The sequence below is a fragment of the Kogia breviceps genome, chromosome 2 (genome assembly GCF_026419965.1).
Source record: "Kogia breviceps isolate mKogBre1 chromosome 2, mKogBre1 haplotype 1, whole genome shotgun sequence".
NCBI lineage: Eukaryota > Metazoa > Chordata > Mammalia > Artiodactyla > Physeteridae > Kogia > Kogia breviceps.
Genome location: NC_081311.1, coordinates 192,683,763 through 192,706,917, shown reverse-complemented (window position 1 = coordinate 192,706,917; position 23,155 = coordinate 192,683,763). Strand labels below are relative to the sequence as shown.

Genomic DNA, 23,155 nt, shown 5'->3' with positions numbered 1-23,155 from the left:
CTTCATTCAGAAACACAACTTAAGACCTTCTTAGAAGCTAAGTGTGAAATATCCCTGGCCTAAGTAATATTCAAGATTCTTTCTAGCCCTAACTCACTATGAATCGACTAGTTTTCAAGGAATTAGAAACGAATATAATATATATTATGTATATAGAACTAGAGTAAAGAATACTTGGGTACATCTTTGATTTAGAAAGCAGGGCACTGAGTTTTCTAAGACTCTGGATCATCATTATAAAGATCAGATTTGAGAATTAAGCTATATTGACCTCAAGCTATATTCTCTAAGTCCCTTTTTTGAAAGAAAAAAAAAATCATGGCATCAAGTTGTTAACTGGAAATGTCTCTATAAGCATAAAAGTACGATTTTAATGTCACTGTATAAGCAAGAAGACAAAGGAAATACTAATGTACAATGTTCATGTATTTTGAACTACGGCAATAGTGGTATGATGCTAACGAGAGCTATATCTGCCTCTAAAAATCAATGTCAAATGTGCAGTTATTTGGATTTAAAGCCAATAAAAATAAAAGCAATGAAAAAGAATAAAAAAGGGAATCACAGTGAAATAAGCATCCATCTAAATCTGGAGCATATTTTGGATAATATACAACATTTGGGGGAATAAAGGCAGAAAGAAAGAGAAAATATGTACAAGAATCAATTTTAGAAAGTCACTCCACAAAAACGTCCATCTTATAAAACACATTGTAATTCTAGTCTTTTAGTACTTATTTATGTCAGATTGTCTCTCACTGATGTTTGGTTTCCTGTGCTGAGACTTAGAAAACTTATCTTGTGGTTAGAAACTAGCATATTCTCAAGATGGTTGACTGAAAAGATTATTTTTTTTTTTTACAACAAATTTTACTTTAAAAAGAGAGTGAATTAATCAGATTTGAGATTAACTCTCACTGGTAGAACTGTAGTGAATATACTCAGTCTGCTTAAAAAAAGAAAAAAGATCAGAACTTGAAAAGGATTTTACATATAAGCAACGAGACAGAAAAAAAATAGGGCCTGAAATAGAGAGTTTCTGACGTGTTTTAAAAAAAAAAGAAGAAAGAAAAAGAAAAAAAATCAAGAATACTTCTGGGGGAGGGGCAAGAAAAATGTCATGAAACAGTAGTTGAAGGAAGGCATGCGCCCAAGTTAGACTAGGGAGCAAAGTCTGAAGAACATCAACAACAGAACCATTCTTGGGGAAAACTAATACCAGGAGGAAAGCTATGGTTAATTTTCTAAAACAGAAAGGTAAACAAGTAATTTAGCTTGTTGAGACTTACAATATTACAGTATAATACACTTATAATACCAGACTCGCAAGAATAAGAAACACTCAAACAATTTTTAAAGACAAGTTATGGAAAAGGCTGTAAAGTAAAAATTAGAATATTCTAACTTACTTGAGGTAGATAAAATAGAAAATGAAGTCAGAATACATAAAATATTGCTTTCAATCACTCATGCTAGATGTGAAGAATTGTTAGGATCATACATCTTATAGCAAATGGAAAACAGTCAATCCTAAAATAAATGTACAAGAAGAGTAAATTTCTGTCTTTAAGAAATTAAAGAAATTCCAATTAAATATGTAAAAGTTTTCTTTAAAAGTGTTCAATTAAAAATTTAAGTTCGATAGGCTATCAATTGATATTACGCTTGTAATATTTATAAATCTTAGATCTAAAAATAAATATACATTATTTCTATTTTAAAAGATGCTTTTGAAGCTCTAAAAATCATTGTTTATTTTATTGAAGGGCTCATGGAAAAATCTGATTCAATACGTACACCAAAACAAATATATACCAAGTTCTGAATTTCATTTTTTAGGAATACCATTTTTGAAAGTGCAAGGTGCACGAATATCTTGGTGACAGGTGTAAGCTCAGCGAGGAATCGGAAACGAGTTCCGAGTCGAGGACCCATTTAACTTGATCATTTCATGGGCACAATAAATCATCCACAAAGCCCACCTTAAACGGCTAAAGTAGTCATAAAAATAGGCCGATAGTTACTTGAGCGATAACATAATCCTCGGTCTCATTGTTGTGAAGCAGATGTCATTATGGGTGGGGCTGACGCGCAGAGCAGCTGAAACATTTTTGTACCACCCCCCGCACACTTTCAGTGGGATAGAAGGGGCTCTGAAAAGGTAAGGAGAAAGCTCTCAACGCTCAATTCCTACTAGAAATAAGGAATTTTTGATGTGGCCTTGGTACACGTAAAGACCACAAGAAGATGTGAAAAATCCCCCATAATTAAACCCTCCCCTGGAAAAGAGATCTTCCTTTTCTCTCCTCCCCTGCCGGCTCCTCCTTGGGACACTTGGCTGAGTCTTTCTTCCCCTCCTTCCCACGCTGAGGTGAGGCTGCACGCAAGCCAGAACGCCTGTTTTTCTTTTCGCGCGGAGGGAACTCTGCGGGTAGGAACCTGGGGTGACAGAAGGGAGCGGGCGGCGTTGTGAGGAGGCCAAAAAGGCTCGCCGGGTACGAGCCGGGCTGGGGTTGGGAAGGGACACGCGGGCCGCCGGGCCCGCAGAGGAGGCCGAAGTGACGAGGGAAATCTCCCGGCTCGAAGCAGGGACCCGGCGCTTCCGGCTGGCCACAGCCGCTCTCGGCCTAGCGCGGCTCGCGTTCCGGGCTCCACCGGGGCGGGCAGAGAGTTACTAAAGAGGGTAACCGCGGTTCGCACTTGCCTGGGACCGGGTGACCAATAACTGGTAATAGTCTTTGCTCGGTGCCGGGCCTTGTCCTACAATTTCGAACAGAGTCTCCGGCAGCCACGACGCCATCTTGGGACGCCACCACCGTCGCTAAGACAACCAGGAAGGGGCGGGGCCTGATTGGGGTCATGGGGCAAAAGCCCTGGTTTAAATCGAACCCTACTTTTGACCTGGCGGCGTGTTTCTAACTTGGGGTGATTGTCCCCTCTTCCAAGGGTTAGGGGGAACTCTGAGCCGTGAAATTTCCACCTTGAGGTCCCGGGTGACCCGAAGGGGAATTAGTTCCTGCTACCACCGAGGGGAGGGGGTGACCCCGGCGGAGGGATACCAAGCGAATCACCACATTCCCCTTCCTGGTCCCTCGAAGGGATCGGGAGGAGATCGCAGGCCGCTGGGGAAGTCGAGCCGGGCGTTGGGGGAGGGAGGGGCCATGTGATGGGCTGCGAGTAGGCAGCGGGGCCTGTCCCGCGGACGAGCCCGTCCGGCTGATTCGAAGGGAAAAGTAGTTCCCGGAGGGTGTTCGAAAGGGCGGGGAGGGAGGCGGTGCGGACGGAGGCGCACGCCGGGCGCGGTGCTGCGGCTCAGCTGATAATTGAAGGGACCTGAGAAGCTGCTGCCGCCGCTGCCGCCGCCGCCGCCGGGGGGGGGTGGGGGGAGCGAGTCGAAGTTACTGCCGCGCCACCGAGTCCGGACCGGAGACTTTGGGGCCCAACTAGGTAATTGGGGCGCAGTTCCGAGCGGCGGGGCCAGGCCTGGGGGAGGGGGCTGTGCTGAGGGGTTGGGGGTGTAGCGGGGGGGGGGGGCGAGGAGCTGGAACAGAAAGTCCCAGGAAGCTCGGTTGTGTCATCGCCGCGATTCGGCCCCTGCTCGGCCTGTTCCCGGCGGCAGCGGCGGCGGGGCCGCGGTAGGACCGGGCTGGGGGGTTACGGGCTAGGCGCTCGAGGGAGACCGCGGCTGGAGGGACCGGGGCCGGGCGGGAGCGGGGGTTCGCTGGGTGCCCCCTCCGGCCCCCCGCAATGAGGAGGGCCCTACACGGAACCGGGGTAAGGCGTGCGGGTCTGGGGGAGCCCGGCGGGGGTCGGGGGGGCCGGAAGTGGGCTTTGGAGCTGGGAGGGTGTCTAGGAAGAGAGAAAGTGGGGGGCCGGAAGTGCAGGTGGGGGGTGTGAAGACGGCAAGGGTTCCCCGGAAATAGGATGGGGGGCCCGGAAACCGGGAGAGGGGAGGCTCCTGGGCCAGGGACGGCCCGGAAATGGAAACTAGGGAGCAGCTCGTGTGACAACAGTTGTGGGAAGCGAGGGTCAGAGGAGGGAGAGGCCGGAGTGACTTTAGACCGCAGTAAGGGGTTTCCTGCCGAGGGGGACGGTTGAGGGCGGGCGAGGCCGGAGACGGGGTCTGCGCTGAGCAGTTGCTTCGGCCGTGGGAAGTTGAGGCTGAGGGAGGATGACGCCGAGAGAGGATGCAGGGGGGCGTGAAAGAGGCCGAGAAACTTGGCCGAGAGGAGTAGAGCATCCTAAATAGATCAGTGTGGAAATTGGGAGGAGGGGGTCAGGACCTGTGGGAGGGAGGTGGACCAGTTGTCGCTCCAGTCGTATTAGCATTCAAAGCGAGTCAGGCGATTAATTTATTTATATGTGGATTACATAAAACCTATTATAACGTTTGTCCATTCGGTTCACCCTCCCTCTCTCCTCCATCCTCCTGCATAGTGAGTGGGTTTCTAGTTCTGAAACAAGTTAGAGGGGAGTTCAAATAACGAAGGTGGTAAAATCCCCAATCCTTTCTTCGTGTCGCTTCTTTTCTCAGAATAAGAGAAATTTTTCATTTGCTGGAGGAAAAAGTAAAGATTTAAAAACACATGCACATCGTGGGGCGCGGGGGGGGCTGGGGGTATCTTAGACATTTGAACTCCTGCTGGGGGACGGGAGGGAACTGGTTACCCCGTGTGGCGAGGAGGGAACGGAAGGGGCTGCTCCTAAACCCTTAAGACAGATTGGTTTGTTTTTGATAACGCCGTTTTACTTTGGAGGAGGTGTAGCTTAAGCTCCGTGCCTGGCGGTGGGTATGGTTCAGTTGTTTCGTTAGGTCACTGGGGGAGAGTGTCAGTGTGGGAACGTGGGGCTGTGTGGGGCGGGAGGACGTTTAATAGCGCCGTGGACCTGTTCCGAGTGGACGTCTCACTGCTCCCTTGCTGCCTCCCTTCCTCGTCGGCCTTCCCCGATCTTGCCTGGACTGCCAGCTCACCCGATCCCCGGGCTTTCCTCTGGTTTGTAGGCCCTTCCGTGGTGTGTTGAACTTTCTGTTCCTCTCCAGTCTCTTTAGATATTTTTGGCAGTTCATTTATTAAAGACCCGGAAAGTTGAGGCTCAGAATCTCTTCTCCAAAAGCAAAACAAAACAAAAAAATACGGGGTAGAAAGTTGAAAGAGCTATTGAGTGGGGTAAAAAACCGACGTTCGGAACAAAGGTCCTAGTTGTTAGAGAAAAAGGCAAGAGGCCTATGTATGAGGCCTGTGTGTGTCGCATTTACCCAGGGCGGGGAGCAGTTAGAGCTGAGGAGTGGTATTATCAGAGGTTTAGAGACGATAAATGGCAGAGGGTTTTATTGAGGCTTATTTTCATATTTAGAGCATGCAAAGAGATCAGTATTAAGTGTGAATTTTGGAGGAGACAGTTTCCAATTGTTTTAGAAACTCCCTGCTCCACATTCAGCCGCAGCTTTTATGTCATCTTTGTGAAATTGGGGAGCTTTTATTTCATTTATTTTAAGCTTAAAGAGAGCACATTAACATGGCTGGGGGTTGTGGGCTTTGTCCACATCTGCCTTTCTGTGAATGTGCCAATATCCATAAGAATTGAAGAACTGTAATGAAGATTATCATTGTTTCTCTTCGCTTCCCAGTTTTTTCAGGAGTTTGAGTGGTTTTTAAGTCTGTTCAGCTGACGTTTCCTATTTAATTTGTGTCCATGAACAGGCTTTTTGTTTTATTTTTCATTTACTTTCTAAAAGTTTTAGAACACTTTTGGCAGCTAGAGTTCCTGAAGGTGCTAAACAAATATTTTTAAGATGAATGAGATGCTAGGCCAGGGTAAAATCAGTGCTTTCACCTAGCAAAGTAAATTTGAAGTAATGTTTACTTTTCCATTCTAACCTTCAAGCTTATTGCATTTGTTATCTGGTTAAGGTTGTATGATCCTATTTTAAGGACATCATCCTAGCAAAGAAGACACATGCTGGCCTGGGAATTCGTAACACTGCCAGTTAGTAGCTGTGTGATGAGCTGTTCTCTGACCCTATCTGGCCTCCATTTATTTTCATCTGTAAAATGGGGGTGGGTAGTCCCTACCTTACCTACTGGCTGGTTGTGAGATCCAGTGGATATAATGGCTGTGAAAAACTACATACTGCTAAGTAAGTTTAAAACAATTGTCATTAGCTTTAGAAGATTACATTATCTATTTTGAGGTAATTACAAGAAGATATAACTTTCCTCAGTGGTGGTGGTGGGCGGTGTCTGTGTAAGGTAGGTTGGAGATATGAAGTTTATAGCACTTTATAATTTGAAGTTGCTGCTAGATTGGTAGTGGAACTTGGGCCCATTTTTTATGTTACAGTATTTTTTTTTTTTTGCATCAGTATGCTTGTTTACCAAACATTGTTAATTCTGTGGAGAGAAACTTCAGACAGATTTCTTTGTGTTTTTATTATGGACAAAAGTTATACCTGTTCTGGTTTGTGGCTCTTATGAAATTGACTTCCTAATATCAGAGGCTACAGTTAAGGAAAAGCATTTCTGAATCTTGATCTGTTTTCTTTAGGGAATCTGGGGAGTTTTTTTAAATTCTTTTAGTGGATGGGTGGGGTTCTTTTTGAGCAAATGTGATACCAATTGCCTCTATTTTTGCCTGTTCGCTGAGGTAATTTGATGGACTCAAATTGGAAAAGCAACGTGCTTGTTGCTTTTCATCTTCATTCAGGTTCTTGCTACTGCCAGCCTGACATGCACTTTTCCCACATTTGAATCATTTTAGGTTCACTGCAACTCACAAGCACTTCCTCAAAAGTTTTTACCCCATGATCTTTTCCTTTTACTTCTTTGTTATGTATATGTGCTTCATTTTGTGATTATAGTGCTAGGTTTGTTGACGTGCGTTGCCTTTGTTTCTCTGACTGAATTATATGCTTCCTGAGGGCAAGGATTATCTAAATGTCATTGTGTTATGCCTGAAGGTATACTCATAAACCTGATTGAAAAGAACACCCATTTTCCTTCCTATTCCAAACCAATAATGTTACCCTGGCCTTGCTGGCTATGCAGCCAGTCTTCCTGCTTGGAAGGGTTCTTGGCCCCAACGGATTTCTCAGGGTGCTGTTTGGTGTAGGGCTCACAGTCTCTCACATGTTCCTCACTACTGTGCCATCAGAGTGCCTGGGAAGGGTGGAAGAGTAAGAATTTGGTGGATATTATATAAGACACATAATTTGTAGGTTGTTATATAATCTTGGTGCTTGTACTTCTTAACATGTAGTGTTAGCCTTACATTTGTATATTTTCTTTTAGTGCCTGGGTATAGTTCAGACAGCTATGCTACAGATTTCTTAAAGGCATAAACCTCTAGCAAATTGTTCTTTACAGTCTCGACCTGGTCTGCTAGGTTACTCTGTATACAGTGTGTGCTTGCTGTTATTTATGATAAATAATAGATAAGCATACTGATGCCGAACCAGTCTTTTGATTTTTATTTAAGTAAAACTTAACTTGGCTAATGTCCTGGATTTTTAAAAATGCAGTTCTTTATCCCAATTTATTGATAGTTTCAGGGTATGGGCAAAAGAAGTTGTTTCCTAGACTGAAATAAGTCTGCTCGAAAGTTTTTCTCTGAGGACTTTGAGATTTTGGTTTTGATTCTTCAGTAGTTTCATTAAACTGGATTGGCCAGAAGAAAAAGCTTCTTGGCGATTTTTCAGACTTACCGGTTTTGTCTTGAGTGTGCAGGAGCTGTTAGTAGCCAGTTTTGCAGTTACGCTTGATTTAAAAAGTCATTCTAAGGGCCTAGAGTAAAAAAGCTGCCTGTTACTCTGTTCTTTCATTAATGAACAGCACTGTTCAAGTGAATATCTGATGTGAAGGTAAAAGACTTGCGTTCCAGTTCTAGCAATGCCTTTCCTATATTTGTGACCTTGGGCAAGTAATTTAACCTTTGTGAACTTCAGGTGCCTAACCTGAAATACGTGGTTATGGCCACCGACCCTAGAGTTAATTGTCATATAAATGCTCGATGCTCTTCAGGAGATTAGGCTACAGAAATGGATTGGAACACAGAGCCCTTCCTCCACTGGTTCATCTCTGCATTGACCATCCCCTCATTTGTTAACACTGTTCTACCTAGAACATACTTTTATCAATATTATGTATGTAGGTATTCTACTTGAAACTATTTTGAGCATAGAATAGTATTCCTTCGTTGATTATGAATTCCTTGAAGTTAGTCATTCCTCTTTTATTCCTAGAATCTAGCACAGTGCCTGGCCCTTAATAAAGATTCTTTAAATGTTTATGAAGGGAATAAGTCTTGTGTGAATAAGATGATTCTGAAAGTGAAAATATTTTGTAATGGTTTAATGTAATGTCCTATTTGATTTGTTTCGATACACATTTTGGATCACTGTTAATGCTAAGAAGATTTTGGGAGTTTTCTTCTTAATCTGTTGGTATATATTTTAGAGACTGCAAGTTACTTTGAATCATCCATATTAAAAAAAATTAGGGCAAGCCATTTCATATTCTTTAATTGTCCATTATTTGCATGTACTAGTTGATCACTTAAATGCTTCATCGAGACCCTAAGTATGTTTTGAGACTGTGCATGTTTGTTAAGTATAAAATTGAGTTTTAAAAAAAATATACATTTATTTATTTATTTTTGTCTGCGTTGGGTCCCCGCCGCTGCACGTGGGCTCCCACCTGCCCACCCGCCGCGGAGAGCTGGGGCCACTCCTCATTGCGGTGGCTGCTCTTGTGGAGCACGGGCTCTAGGAGCGCAGGCCCAGCAGCTGTGGCTCATGGGCCCAGCCGCTCCGTGGCACGTGGGCTCCTCCCCAACCAGGGCCTGAACCCGCGTCCCCCGCACTGGCCAAGAGGACTCCCAACCACTGCGCCACCAGGGAAGTCCCCAAATTGCGTTTTATACATCATTTTAGCTTACTCTGTTTCTTTTTAGAAAGGATGTATTTCTATAAATATAATGTTATTACCCCTACATGGATTCTTGAATGCTATTTATAAGCTGAAGTGTCTATCAACAAGCCTTCAAGACTTCAAGTTACAGCATTTCAATGTGTATCTTAATCAACTTGTTGGCTGTCATAACCAGTGAGTTCCACCCTGACTTCACAACTCCTACTCATTCCACCCATGGGCAGCATTCTGAATAAATAGATGTACCTTGTGCCGTCGTCTTAAGGTCACATTAACTCATTTTGAAGTCCTTGTACTGGTAAGCATGTGTGATGCCCTGGAAATCCAAAGTGAGTTTGTACAGATAGCCTATTTGAAATTCACTGTTGAGTTGTAATTTAAGCTGCTTTGTGTCCTTAGAGAGTAGGTTCATGGAGATCATATGGAGGGCCTTCCCCAGCCCCCTTTTTAAAAAAAATTTGTAAAACCCAAGTGCTTGTAGTTGCCTTGTAAACAGCAAATGTGTGAAAATTCTGTAACTTCTATGGCCCCAGTATTTTGTAATCCTGTTTTGCACTCTTGGCTGCATGCAGTGAGATTGGGCTATTTGTTCCTCTCTGAACACACCCAGGAGCTTCGTTCTTGCCTTGGCTTTGTCTGTCTACTTGGGTTGTCACCCCTCCCCCATCTCGTACCTTTTGTAGCTACATGTACACCCTTAACTTTTTTTTTGAATTTTATTTTATTTATTTATACAGCAGGTTATTAGTTATCCGTTTTATACATATTAGTGTATATATGTCAATCCCAAACACCATTAACTTTCTTTCAGTAGCTCCTGTAAGATTTTCAGTCTTCACTCTCTTCTCCCCTTCTCCCTTCCACCACATTTTATTTATTTCAGTTATGGCTTTCACAGTTTGTCTTATTAGTTGTTTACATCTTTTTTACGATATCTTTGGCTTCTTGGGGGTAGAGGTCCCATTCTTCTCTCCTCACAGAGGCTGGCACAAGGCTCCAATGTAATGTGTTGTACATGGTAGGTGGCAGTGGTAGAGTTCATTTTGGTGACACATTGAGAAACTATGTTGTGAAATAATAGTAAAGTATTGACACAGTTTACTGTGAACTTGCTTATTTTATTTTATTTTATTTTTTGGCAGCTTGCAGGATCTTAGTTCCTGACCAGGGATTTAACCCCGGGCCCTCAGCAGTGAAAGTGCAGAGTCCTAACCACTGGACTGCCAGGGAATTCCCTCAACTTGCTTATTTTAGTTTTTCAGGGCTTGGTAGCTGATTGTAGGATCCTAGAATATAAAATTTTCAGAATTAGGCTCATTAAAATCAGGTACTTAAGGGATTGTTAAGGCACTAGACGCTTTTAGTGACTTGGTTACCCAGGTTTAGCATTTGGGGATTATGTTCATTAGTAGATGAAAGTTTGTTTATCATTACAAGTTTTTATCGGGTGCTTACTGTGTGCACCACAGGACTGTGCTGGGAAGAATACAAAAAGGACTTAGTTTTTATCCTTTGAGTTTCATTATGTTTTGTTTAGTTGATAATCACTTATTCTGTTTTCGCACTGTTGTGGCCTGTCCCGTTGCGGAGCACAGGCTCCGGACACGCAGGCTCAGCGGCCATGGCTCACAGGCCCAGCCGCTCTGCGGCATGTGCGATCTTCCCGGACCAGGGCGCGAACCCCCGTCCCCTGCATCAGCAGGCGGACTCTCAACCAGTGCGCCACCAGGGAAGCCCCTACATTTATTCTTAAACTGACTTGCTAACTATGTATAATTAGCTTAGAGAAGTATTCTGTAAATATTCTAAATGCAAGTTTTCTGCATTTAGAAAACCTGATATGAGAGTCTAATTTAAGAAACAGATGAATTAGGGCATGCTTTTTTGGCTGTACTGAATAAATTGTTGGAAGTGCCTTCATTATATACATATTTCATCAGTAACGAATGCATGTGCATTTCTGGTTCCATATAAGGTTTACCCTCTCGGAGAGTGCTGAGGAGAAATAAGAGACTTATAAAATGAGGTCTCTTATTTCAAAATGTATGAGTATTGCAGATAAATTCAAATTATGTCAAAAGAGTATAACATTGTGCATATTTGTTATTAAGTACAAAGTTGAGTTTTATACAGTGAGTACTCAGAAGTTTAGAGGGAGACTGAAGTTATTGAGGAAGACTTCATGGAGAGAGGAGGGGCTTGAGCTGGCCCTGAGTGTTCGGATAGGTGTAGAAAGGACCGGGAGCTTAAAGGAGTAGTTGTGGCAAGGGTCTAATGGCCCTCTGGAGTAGAGGGTCCACATTTATGAAATAACAGGAAATTTGGGCTGAGATTATTGAGGTTCTTAAATGGGAGATTAAGAAATTCGATTTAAATAGATGTGTTGAAGTTACGGTAGATACATGAACAGGCAGTGACAACATGAAAAGATTTAATTTGTAAATGAACTGAAAAGAAAACTAAATGTGCTTTTAGATCTTATTTATCTTTTTATGAAATTGCTTCCCTTTCTAGGACTGCATATAAGGGTCTTTGTGGTAAGTTTGGGGGCAATAAAAGCAATGGAGGTCAAACTTACTTCTTGTTCAGTTGCCTGCTTAATAGTTTAAGAAAGTTTTGTTCTGTAGGCAGAGCTGGTCAGGCGTCTAAGTGACTCCTGCTGCCCCCTGCTCTGCCGCAGAATTCTTCCCCTAGTGGAAGCTGGCAGTCATTTTCCCTTAGCTCATTCAACTGTTCTTTATTCAGAGATTTTAAAAAGTCAGTACTGTTTAAGAATTAATACATGTTTTTTGTGAGTTACTCAGTTGTCAAGTCTTATTTATAGGAAAACCTTTTGCTTAGTATCTAATGCACTAAAAAATGTTTAAAACAAAAGCAAATTGTGGTTTAAATTTTTACATATTTTTTTAAAGGTGCAAATTAATATTAATCAAGTTAAATATTTTAATAAAATATTTGCCTCACACTCTGGTTGATGTCACAGTAGACTGTTACCCCTTTTACTTTTACAAAAGCATGTACAACAGGATTTCAAACATGGGAAATCAGGTTACATGTGGCTGAAGGGAAAATAAAGCAAAAGAGAATGTTTTATTTGGGGGTCTGGTAGCCATAATATTTAGCTTTCTTTTCTTTAGCAGCTTTTGTTTCTAGTATGTTCTTGTAGACTGCTGTCTGTAGTTTGAATTAACTTGATTTTTCCTTATGTGGGGATAGCAGAGATGCTAGCTGTTAGTGCAAGTTTAAGATGTAAAATAATATGTTAAAGCTGTATAGTACAAAATTTGTGGGGTTTTGTGGACTTCAGAATAGAAACATTTGTGAAATCTCTGTATTTTACTGTTGCAACAGGCAGTAGTGCTTATTTTTCTGCAAGACAGTCATGCAGCTTCCTAGTTTTTTCCTTTATCAAGCATGTATTTCCATTTCTTCTGCCCACCTAGGAAAAGTGGGTGGGTTAGTCTCCAGAGGAAATTAGACCTGATCTCTGCCCTTCCATCGCAGATCAAAAAGTATTTGGGCCCTTCTCCCAGTAGATGGCAACAATTAGGCTCATTTTTTGAGAAGATTCAGTAGTTCTTAACTTCGTGATCAGACCTGTTTGCTAATTATTTCTCAACTGTCATTAGGAATTTTACTATTGATTTTCACATTTTGGCCTCAAAATACTTTTGTCAGAAAACTAGACTTTTGGGCCTCCCTGGTGGCGCAGTGGTTGAGAGTCCGCCTGCCGATGCAGGGGACCCGGGTTCGTGCCCCGGTACGGGAAGATCCCACATGCCGCGGAGGGAGCGGCTGGGCCTGTGAGCCATGGCCGCTGAGCCTGCGCGTCCGGAGCCTGTGCTCCGCAAAGGGAGAGGCCACAACAGTGAGAGGCCTGCGTATCGCAAAAAAAAAGAAAAAGGAAAACTAGACTTTTAATTGCAGAGTTCATCTCTTCACCCTGCCTTTTGACAAGTTTTGCCCTTCCAGTTACTGCTATGAGGTAAGACTTGGGGAATTTCAGCCTTTGGTGTGGCACTGTAAGATAATCTGCTTCTGCCTCTTCTAACCAGCTAGTATTACTTTTCAGCTGCCTGGATATTAGGCCATGACATTTTTTTCCCAGTTATCTTTCTCATTAAACAAACTACTGAGAGTAATCACTGAAGAGATAACAGACCATCATTTGGGATCTTCGTTGTAGCACCTGTTCTAGGTGATATTCAATTTATATTTCTTGCATCAGCTGAGGTTTTGGTAAACTTAATGTTTGCTGGAATAGCAGCTTTTCTATCTCTTCTGTGGGCTGGGCCTTCTGCTTCACTCATGTATTTACTTATATGCAGCATATTAATGCTTTGGGTTTTGTTACTAAAATTAAGAGGATTCATAATTGTGCAGTTAACTTGAGTTTACTATGTTAAGAGAAACTTAGAACTTTTTCAGGATACTTGCTGAGTTTACGTGAACATATAATGCTAAATAGTAAAGGATTTGGGAAGTTTCCATATTACTTAAGAGAGTTTTAAAGTTAGGAATGGCTTAATCCATAGTTCTTTTAAGGTATGTGAAGCTGAGGACTTAGTAAAACTATAATTCTAAAAAATTATGCAATTATTTCTGTTTTAAGGGCTGGTATTAGCATCATGGTACAAGGGAAGAAATTATCTTGGTTTCAGCAACTGCTGCATTTATTTTTAAAGGTGTTTCTTGAATTGAATAAGCAATACTCTCAAATCTAGAAAAACAACCATTTAAGACATCTCTGTTCTCAGTGAAGTTAGTCTGAAGTTAGCAGTGGAGATGGAATGAATATATATGAATAATAAGCAGTGGTATGTATTATTATAAGTAGTTGTGAACACTTATTATTTCAAGTCCTGGGTTAAGGTGCGGGATCATGAAGATATACAGATGTGATCCTTGACCTTGAGTTTATAGTCTCATTAGGAGGGGGTGGTAAACTTGGGGACAAAATTAACCATAAAAACTCTTAAGGTGAATTCTGAGACATAAGTCAGATGCCTCATCAGATGACTAGCTGTTTGGAATAGAGAGTATGGTAAAAATATTACCAAGATATTTCTCAGAATAGTCGTGTTATCTGCATCCATGTATACTTGCCCACATAGAATTCTGAATTCAGTTCCTCGTTTTGTTACCCTTGTGATGTGACTTTTGCTGTAAGTATGTTTAATATAGTCAGTAGTGATGTAAATCAGTCCAGTGGTTTGGGAGATTAATGGCATAATAATAGTAAGGAAAGGCTTTATGAATAAAAGCTACAGCAACTAACCTCTTGAATTATTTCCTGGTACAATGGTATTTTACACGGGTTAACAGAGTCTCCGGGGGTGGGGTGGGGTGGAGATGGCTGGATGAATGGGTGAACTGAAGAGCCGGACATTCTAGACAAGGAGGGCGAATGAATCTGTATCAGAAGAGGATATAAATTTTCAGAAGTGGCAGAGGAGAGTTAACTGTGCTAAGTAAATATATTCTGCATTCTGTGTTTATTTTAATGACTTCTTTGTCCCATATCTTTACATAAGGAAGATAGCCATATTCTTCCTATGCTTTGAGTATCCCTGGGTTATAACCCCAATTGGAATAACAGCAAAAATATAAATATAATAGAAAATAAGATGGAAGTGTGATTCAATATCTGTGTATACATTTACATGAAAATTTCTTCTTAAAGTTGGCATTTTTATCATGTAATTTTAATCAGTTTTCATAGAAAATTTTGCTTTTCCATGGCTACGCATGTTTATATATTTTGAAGGAAGTGTCATTTAGAAAGAATATGGGCTTTGAGGCTAGACGCTGCTTAAACAAGGTCCCCATATGCCAGCTGTGTGATCTTGGGCAAGTCATTTAAACTCTCTGAGGCTTAGTTTACTTGGGTATGAAATGGGTTGCTGTTAGGATCTTTCATAAATAGTATACACTTGATAAATAGTAGGTGCTGCTATTTTTATTTATAGTGATAAAGAAAAAAATGTATGTTAATTTTACTATTTAGGGGAGGGTTTACACAATATCATCTTTCAGAATGGGTCAGTGAACGTTTTTTGCAGGGCGCCAGATGGTGAATGTTTTTGGCCTTGCAGGTCAGCTCTTGTAGGGTGAAAGCAGCCATTGACCCTGTTCTTCTGAAACTTTACAAAGTGAAGTGGTTGGCCAGATTTGTCCTGTGGGCTGTAATTTGCCAGCCTCTGTTCCGGAATATTACTTGCCACTGTTTACTTTGTTCATAGGAATTTAAAACACTATCTGTATGTTTCAAAGATAACATGATAATGTCTAAGTGATAAAGGAGTTTAGGGTAAGTGGTTGAGAGCAAAGATTGGGGTTCAGGACTTCCCTGGTGGCGCAGTGGTTAAAAATCTGCCTGCCAATGCAGGGGACACGAGTTCGAGCCCTGGTCCAGAAAGATTCCACGTGCCTCAGCTACCAAGCCCATGCGCCACAACTACTGAGCCTGCGCTCTAGAGCCCACGAGCCACAACTGTTGAGCCCGCGTTCCACAACTCCTGAAGCCCGTGCGCCTAGAGCCCGTGCTCCGCAACAAGAGAAGCCACCGCAATGAGAAGCCTGTGCACTGCAACGAAGAGTAGTCCCTGCTCGCCACAACTAGAGAAAGCCCGTGCGCAGCAACCAAGACCCAATGTAGCCAAAAATAAATAAATTTATTAAAAAAAAAAAAAGAGATTGGGATTCAACTTAAATTTTGGCTCCAATGCTATTAGCAGTGTGACCTGCGGTAAGTCACTTCATTTTGTCTTCAGTAAAATGGGAATGTCTTCACCTGTAAAATGGGAATAATAATAATAGGTTTGTTGTGAGGATTAAATTAGTTAATACGTAAAACTTTTAGAACAGTGCATGGTACAGGATAAGTGCTCAGTGTGTTAACTGTTGTTAGTAACCATTCTTTTTGAGTGGAAGCATTTTCATTTTCCTTTCCTTTATTGATAGCCTATCTAAAACAACAGGTTTGAGAAGAGAAGATGGATTTCTCTGAATCATCTTGGAATTAACTTGAGTGACAGAGTTTTAGGCTTTGAAGGAGGAGATCAGTTGAGAGTGTTGGTAGACTCTGCAACAAGATGGACTTGGGTTCTGGTTTCTTAGTTGTTTGACCTTGGGCAAGTTGCTTAATGTGTAAATTATAGAAAATACATAATTTACAGGATTCCTTTGAGTTTTTAAAAAAATGTTTATTTATTTATTTTTGGCTGCATCACGTCTTCGTTGTGGCACGCGGGATCTTTTCGTTGCGGTGCACAGGCTTGTCTCTAATTGCAGTGCAACTAGAGCTCAGTAGTTGCGGCATGTGGGCTCTTTAGTTGTGGCATGCGGGCTTAGTTGCCTTGCGGCATGTGGGACCTTAGTTCCCCCACCAGGGATTGAACCCATGTCCCCTGCATTGGAAGGTGGATTCTTAACCACTGGACCACCAGGGAAGTCCCTTCTTTGAGTTTTTAATGAAAGTGAAGTATTAAGCACACTGCCTAGTTCACAGTTAAGTAGCTATGTTACTTTTTTTGATTAGGATATTGGCTCCTAGGAGGAATTTAATAGCTTTTATTCTAATATTTCTTTTAAATGATGACTTTTTTTCACAGTTGTATTAATGTATAAAGTTGACAGTGTGAATTTATTATTTTTAAGATATTATAATTTTGGTGTTGAGTACATTTAATAGTTAAGATGAAACTTAAAGGTTGAAGGAAAAATATCCCTGACCTAGTATTACATTAAGTGTTTTGAAAAGCTTTTTCGGGGGCAGTTTCTTCTTTTGATCTAGGTTCACAGGTTTATAAAAATGTTATAAAAGTAGTGTAAGGAGTATCCCATATTCCCTTTATCCACTCTCAAGTTCAAGGTTTTATTGTTGTTGTTAGAAGATAAATCTGTTTTCAAACTTTTTAATCAAAAAAAATTTTTTTTTTTTTAAAGAAACAGATGTGGTAAAATCTACTGAAAAAAGGTCAGTGTGGTGAACACTTTTTTTTTTTTTTCATGTGGCTCTTTACCAGTGGTTATTCACTTTTCATAGCGCTGTGAATGCACTGGAATGTCTTGGTCCTGATTCTTGGCCATCATTGGTGAACATCATTACACGGAGTCTTAAGGTCCTCATTGGCAGTTGGACATTCCTAAATACCCTTCTTTTTAAGGGACTTACTTGCTTTGCTTTGTTCAATGAGTGCCGCCCCGCTTCCCCATCCTTACTAGTCGGTGGGCTTGGATATGTTTAGACCCTACTCCCTCTAGCTTTATAGTGTTGAGTTGCAAAACTACTTGCTAGAATTGTGTATTAAGTGGATAAGTTGAGAATGAGGGCTTGTATCAGGTGGTTTTAAGAGTGATAATTCTTGTAGCTCAAAAGTATTTCAGTACTTTTTAGTTGAGGGGATCAGTAAGGCCTTTTTAAAATAGGTACTTTAAGCCTCTGGCTTCTGATAATAGTAAAAAAAAAAAAAAAGTGAGTACCTTTATCTGAAGTAGGTAAGGGCCTGTTGTATACCAGGCAGACATATGCAAAACCTTTTGCCCTTAACTTTCTCATCATATCTTCTCTTCCTAAATGCCTAAACTTACTAATTTTAATCCTAAATTTCCTGAATTCCTAATTGTCTTTCCTTTTGCCTGCCATTCCTCAGTAATGGCTCCTACTATCTGTACTTGCCTGCTTGAAGAGTCTTAGGTAAGAGGACTTAAATATTTTAGAAAATAAACTTCTAAGTTTACAATAGTTTCAAATTTACAGAAAAGTTGCAAAGATGGTTACCCTATACTCCTCACCCAGTTTTTTTAAGATCTTCCATTACTGTGATATATTTGACTCAACTAATGAGCCAATACTGATAACGTTATTACTACTTACACTTTATTTGGACTATCTTAGTTTTCTTTTTTTATAAATTTATTTATTCATTTATTTAATTTTTGGCTGCATTGGGTCTTCGCTGCTGCACGCGGGTTCTCTCTAGTTGCTGAGAGCGGGGGCTACTCTGTTGCGGTGTGCAGGCTCCTCATTGTGGTGGCTTCTCTTGTTGGGAGCACGGGCTCTAGGCACGTGGGCTTCAGTAGTTGTGGCTGGCGGGCTCTAGAGCGCAGGCTCAGTAGTTGTGGCGCACAGGATTAGTTGCTCCGCGGCATGTGGGATCTTCCTGGACCGGGGCATGAACCCGTGTCCCCTGCATCGGCAGTCGGACCCTCAATCACTGCACCACCAGGGAAGCCCCATCAAAGTAATATTTTTAAACTCATAAAATGAATGCTTAAGACAAAACCCAAATATGTCAGAATGTTAAAATCTAGCTCTCAAACTGTTAAACTAGTTTGTTGTAGTGTAGTAATATGTATCTTTATTAACCCTTTCAATAACATGATCTAGCAGCTGTTCAAAGTAGTGATGAGTATAAATGATATTTTGAGGTATCTGCAACAATTGTAATGTGATAGGGTAATATCTGTGACTTCTCTTAGTGCAAAGTCAAAGGTACTTCCCAGTAATGTTGTGGTTTGTTGCCTGTTCATGATAGAAGGAAAAGTTTTTCAGTTAGAGGTTAGTGAAATTATTCTTTTCAATCCACGTTTGTGAACTCCTGTTTATGAACCACTGGTCTAAATTGCTTCCGAGGCACTAATCTTGTAGTTTGAGGAAAATACAAATCATGACTCTTCCTCTAGGGCCAGGGGAGTAGCGTACTTCCTTGGAGGTGAAGGGGTTTGTACCCCATGTAAGGCAGGGTCCTTTGAGCAGGGAGGAGAGGTGGGTCGGATGGGGTTTGGGTCAGGAACACTGCCTTCTTCCTTCTCCTGACTGTAGCCTCCTCCTCCTCCTCTATTCTCCTGAGTGCTTAATTTTCTCACAGTACTATCTTATTTGCTGTTTGCCTGCCTTCCCTAGTAGAATATCAGTTCTGAGAGGGGAGAGACTGTCTTATTTACCTTTCTCCCAGGGCCTAAAACCTGTAAAGTAGGGTAATCAATAAATATTCGTTAAGTAAATGAGTAGCTGAGTAAGACCCAGCACTCCCATATATCAGCTGACAAGGCTGGGCCTGGATGTCCTCTAATTCTCCGCTCCGTCCCCCGAAACAGGTGCAACTGATGTAAAGGCTTAAAAGTGAGATCATTTATGTAAAGTCACTGCTATGAAGTGCTATGCAAATGAAATGGTTTTTTTCCTTAATGTAAGGTTGTAAAATGACTTGTGTTCATGTGGTTCCCCACCTTGCATTTTTAGAAGTGTGGGTAAAGCTCAGATGGTTTGTAGACCAGGAGCAGAGATTTTAAAATTAGTATAGGAGAAATAAAAAGAAAATTACTCTGTAAAGAATTGTAGTCTAAGGACATTAATCTAAATCTCCCTGGAGTTAACATTTTCCCCCCACCCCCCCCTTCAACCTTAAAGCAATCTGCTTTCTCTTCAGCAGGCGTTTTTTTCCCCCCCCTTTTAAAATGGGTTGACTTAAAATGCAGCAAACCTGATTAATGAAAGTGCTGAAAGAATTGGTTGCTATCATTAATTTTTTGTTTTAAGTTGGTGGTTAACCACACTTTAAAGTTTTCTTAAAGCAGTATTCCTGACTTATAAGACATATCAGTCAGTGCCTTTGCACAGTTATAACATAAACATCTGTTGATAGAATACATTTTTTCTGGTCTTCATAACTGTCTTGAATATCTGCTCCTCAATCTTCAGGTTTAGTTAAAAAGTTTAGTTAAAAGGTAAACTAGTAATTTCTTTGGGATCACAGGGCTTTGTGAACCCTAGAAGAACTTCCGGGACAGATACGTGATACTATCCCTGTTGGATTTATTGTTGTTTGCTTTAGAAAAAGTCATAGTGCTTAAATTCATTCAACATTCGGTATTGTGGAATTTAACAGTAAAATGTTTGTTAGTTCCTATGCAAACACTTCTGGTTTTCATTTTATTTTTATATTTTATGAACTGTGAAGTGAGAAGTTGTCATTTGTTTAGAATAGAGAATAGGAAGATGTGGTGTAAGTAGTAAGGAAATCAGATTATCAGTGAGGTTTAGTAACTGCCTTAGAAAATGCACTCTGCTGTATTTAGGAGTCTTCATTCTTAACAGATGATGATGATTTATCTTTAAAATGTCAGTTGGTTTACACTACCTCCCAGTACCTTTTGGAGGAAGAGTCTGGCATATCACACTTCGTTGGCATATTTGAAGGTTTAAAAGCAACACATTCAAAGTTTTCCTTTTTATACAATACTTTGGAAGACAGGAAATATTTTCAGAGCAAAGTAGGTTTTTTTTTAAGTGGCTTTATTGAGATATAATTCATATGCCAGGCAGTTCACCCATTTAAAGTGCATAATGTGTTTAATATTCTCAGAGTTGTGCAAGTATCACCGCTATCTAACTACAGAACATTTTCATCACTCCAAAAAGAAACCCTCTGTTTGTTGGATTCTACAAACTTTTAGGTTAAGTTTTAGAATTGACAATTCCATTGTGAGGTAGTGTCTTCCTGTTGGTTAAAATCTTAACCAGTCCCCTGTCCCCAGCAATCTTGCCCTGTTGTATAGATGGAAACTCCCTGTTACTTGGCTTTCTCCTCCTAGGAGGGCCTCATCCCTTTTGGCAGTTTTGACTTACTGTTTCTACTTAAAATTGTTGTTATTTGAATTTAAACATTCTGTTAACTGGAAGGTAATGCTTATTTGTTAACTGTGATGACAGTGTCGCTTGAAGAAGGCTGGATAGGAAATTGTTCTTGGAAGATGCCAAGTTCACTTCAGAACCAAACTCAGAGTGGTGTTTCTGCTTGTCAGGGAGCAATTTACCAGTTCTTTTTGATATTCCACAGTTGTAGAAGTCCAACTAACAGGTAGAAATAAAATTTGTGATTGGCTCTTACAAATTTCTATCCTTTTTTTTTATTATTTAGAAGTTTATATGGAATGTTTTGTCTTAAAAGACCTGTTAGCACATTCTGCATTCATATATTTGGTATGCAGTTTGGTTGGAAGCGTTTAGGTGTGAGTTGTGTGTTTGGGGTGTCTTTTGTCATTTTAATTGTTAGGGTGTTGTCAGGCTTTCCTCTCAGACCCATCTCCAGCTATTTGTTGTTCATTCATTCATGCTCCTAGGCTTTTCTGAAGCAGTTTCTCTGCATGGAACACCCCTTTTGCATTCCATTCCTAACAGCTCCCTTCTGTTCTGGGCACATAACTTTTTATCTATAACAGTTTTCATATTTCCACCCCTGGGAGGTTTTTGGCTCCCTGAGGGCTTGGATTGCTCTTGTGTAACAGTGCTTAAGGTAGTAATCTATCATCTTTTACTCTAGTTGTTTGTTAACAGCTTGGTCTTCCATTGTTCTGAGCCTCTCAGAGTCACTTTACATCTTGCATGCATCCTACCAAAGTCCCCGACCTGCTCAGCTCTGAGTTCTCTTTAAAAGAAGGCCAGGGCTAGCTGATGTCTCAGCACAGCACATGATGGAATCTTCAGGAACCCCTTTGGCACTTCTGGTTTATTCTTGTTGGTTTTTGTGAAATTTTTTCCCCCCCAGAAGAAACTTAACTGTCCTGTTTTACATCCTAGAGGTGTGGCAGTACTTTCTCTTTCTACCGCTCCCTCTAGTTTATTTTGGTTATTTTTCTGTTTGTGAGTGAGAAATGATTGAGCATAGAAATTTGGTGGCTCTGGCTTTGTTCAGTTCTTTCTCTAATACAAGTTTCATCTTCATATTTTTCTTCTTTTTAAAGTTTAATAAAGGATGGGAAGAGAGTTACCAAATTTTATCATTTCTTGATATTGATTTTAATGTATTCAGTAGTGCTATTTGGTACAGTTTTTAGAGTGGAACTTTATTTTAGTGATACTGAATGTGTTATCACTTAAAAATGTTGAGTTTTAAACATTTATATAACATACTACAAATGGAAAGTTATAAACTGGGTTTGATGGGTATGAATTTATCCTTTTAAAGGACAGTGTAATAGAAAATTGGTCCAAGAGTCAGGAGACTGCTAATCTGATTTTAAGCTTAGATACTTGAGCCTGGATGAATTTACTTTGAGCCTCTTTTCTGTTAAATATGAGTAAATTTTTTCTTCCTATAATTCTGGGGTTGTTAGGATTTAAAAGAGAGACCCATGTTGGAAGAATACAAAGTATTTGTATAGAACAACAATATACAAAGACTTAATAGTTCTGTCTTTGTTATTGGAGGAAATATTGAATCTCCACACATGAGTCAGGTTTTAAAGAGCAGCAGTGCCACAAATTTGGAGCATAAAAAATAAAGTAGGATGTAAAAAAATGCAGACTTTGATTGGACACATTTGAAATCGATTACCCACTTGTGTCTAATGAAATCTTTAAGGATGAAAACAGGCAGCTGGGGCTTAGGAACAAAGAACTGAAACCAACAGTTCAGATACCTGTTATCTTTACTGTGGTATGTCTGCTTTATTTCTCTCTGTCTCAAGACTATTTCCTAATGTGACTGTGTTAAGGATAGCCATTATAGTGACAAGCTTTACACTTAACAACCAAGGTACCCAAAGAGTCTTGGGGAATGACTCTGGTTGATCCGTCATAGGTCATTTGCAGAGTATAAACCCTAATTAACCTGTGGTCGGTGTTGTAAGATTATGGGAACTTGTCACCTAGTATGTGACAGCTTCCATAGGCTCTATGGGATACAGTGGATAGAAGAGGCAGATGGTTATATATAGCATATTACAAACGGTTGTCTAATACAAGTAGTTTGTTTTCTTTTCATGCTGTTTTTATTTCAGTGTTATGCAAGTGCATAATTATAAATATTTGTTCAGTATAACAGTTGTGACATCCATAGGGAATTTCTTAGAGAAAACAAGACTGCAAGCACTTGTACTTCCAGCATCCAATGAAATGTCTTAATTTTGCAAAGTGCCATGGAGCTCTTTGGAGTTGTTATGTGCAGAAACTTTGAGAAATTTAAGGCAAGAAGATTTTGTAAAACGTGAATAGGCAAGATTTCAGGTGAACTTCGTGGGGGCAAGTGCAAGGTAATGAATTAGGGGAAAATCAGGCACAACCGTGCTGATGGGTAGGGAACCTGGGTTAATTGCCATTTGGATGTCAAAAGTATTTACATAGTTGCTGTAGAAGTGTGCTTACTTTCCAACAATGAGATTTTTTTTTTTTAGTTATATTTTTTGTTATTGATTCCTTTTTTTTCCCTTGACCTGACAACTCC

At 40.7% G+C, this 23,155-nt stretch overlaps 2 protein-coding genes across 46 annotated transcripts in view; one reads left to right on the top strand and one right to left on the bottom strand.

Annotated features, from left to right (window-relative positions):
• FBXO36 (F-box protein 36) overlaps nucleotides 1-2,820 on the bottom strand; it is a 98,231-nt gene extending 95,411 nt beyond the window's left edge. The window contains exon 1 of the mRNA XM_059053077.2: nucleotides 2,705-2,820. Coding sequence (XP_058909060.1) covers nucleotides 2,705-2,800 — 96 coding nt within the window. The 5' untranslated portion in view covers nucleotides 2,801-2,820. The remainder of the gene's footprint in view (nucleotides 1-2,704) is intronic.
• The window catches only part of TRIP12 (thyroid hormone receptor interactor 12), a 142,677-nt gene continuing 121,573 nt past the window's right edge, over nucleotides 2,052-23,155 (top strand). For 14 of the 45 annotated variants that reach the window (XM_067027114.1, XM_067027112.1, XM_067027109.1 and 11 more), the window contains exon 1: nucleotides 3,266-3,447. The gene's annotated coding sequence lies outside the window, so the exon portion shown is untranslated. Of the gene's footprint in view, nucleotides 2,162-3,074; nucleotides 3,448-3,709; nucleotides 3,775-3,988; nucleotides 4,067-15,315; nucleotides 15,676-23,155 lie in introns of those variants that run through there. The other 31 variants (XM_067027105.1, XM_067027104.1, XM_067027097.1 and 28 more) reach the window with 20 other exon arrangements.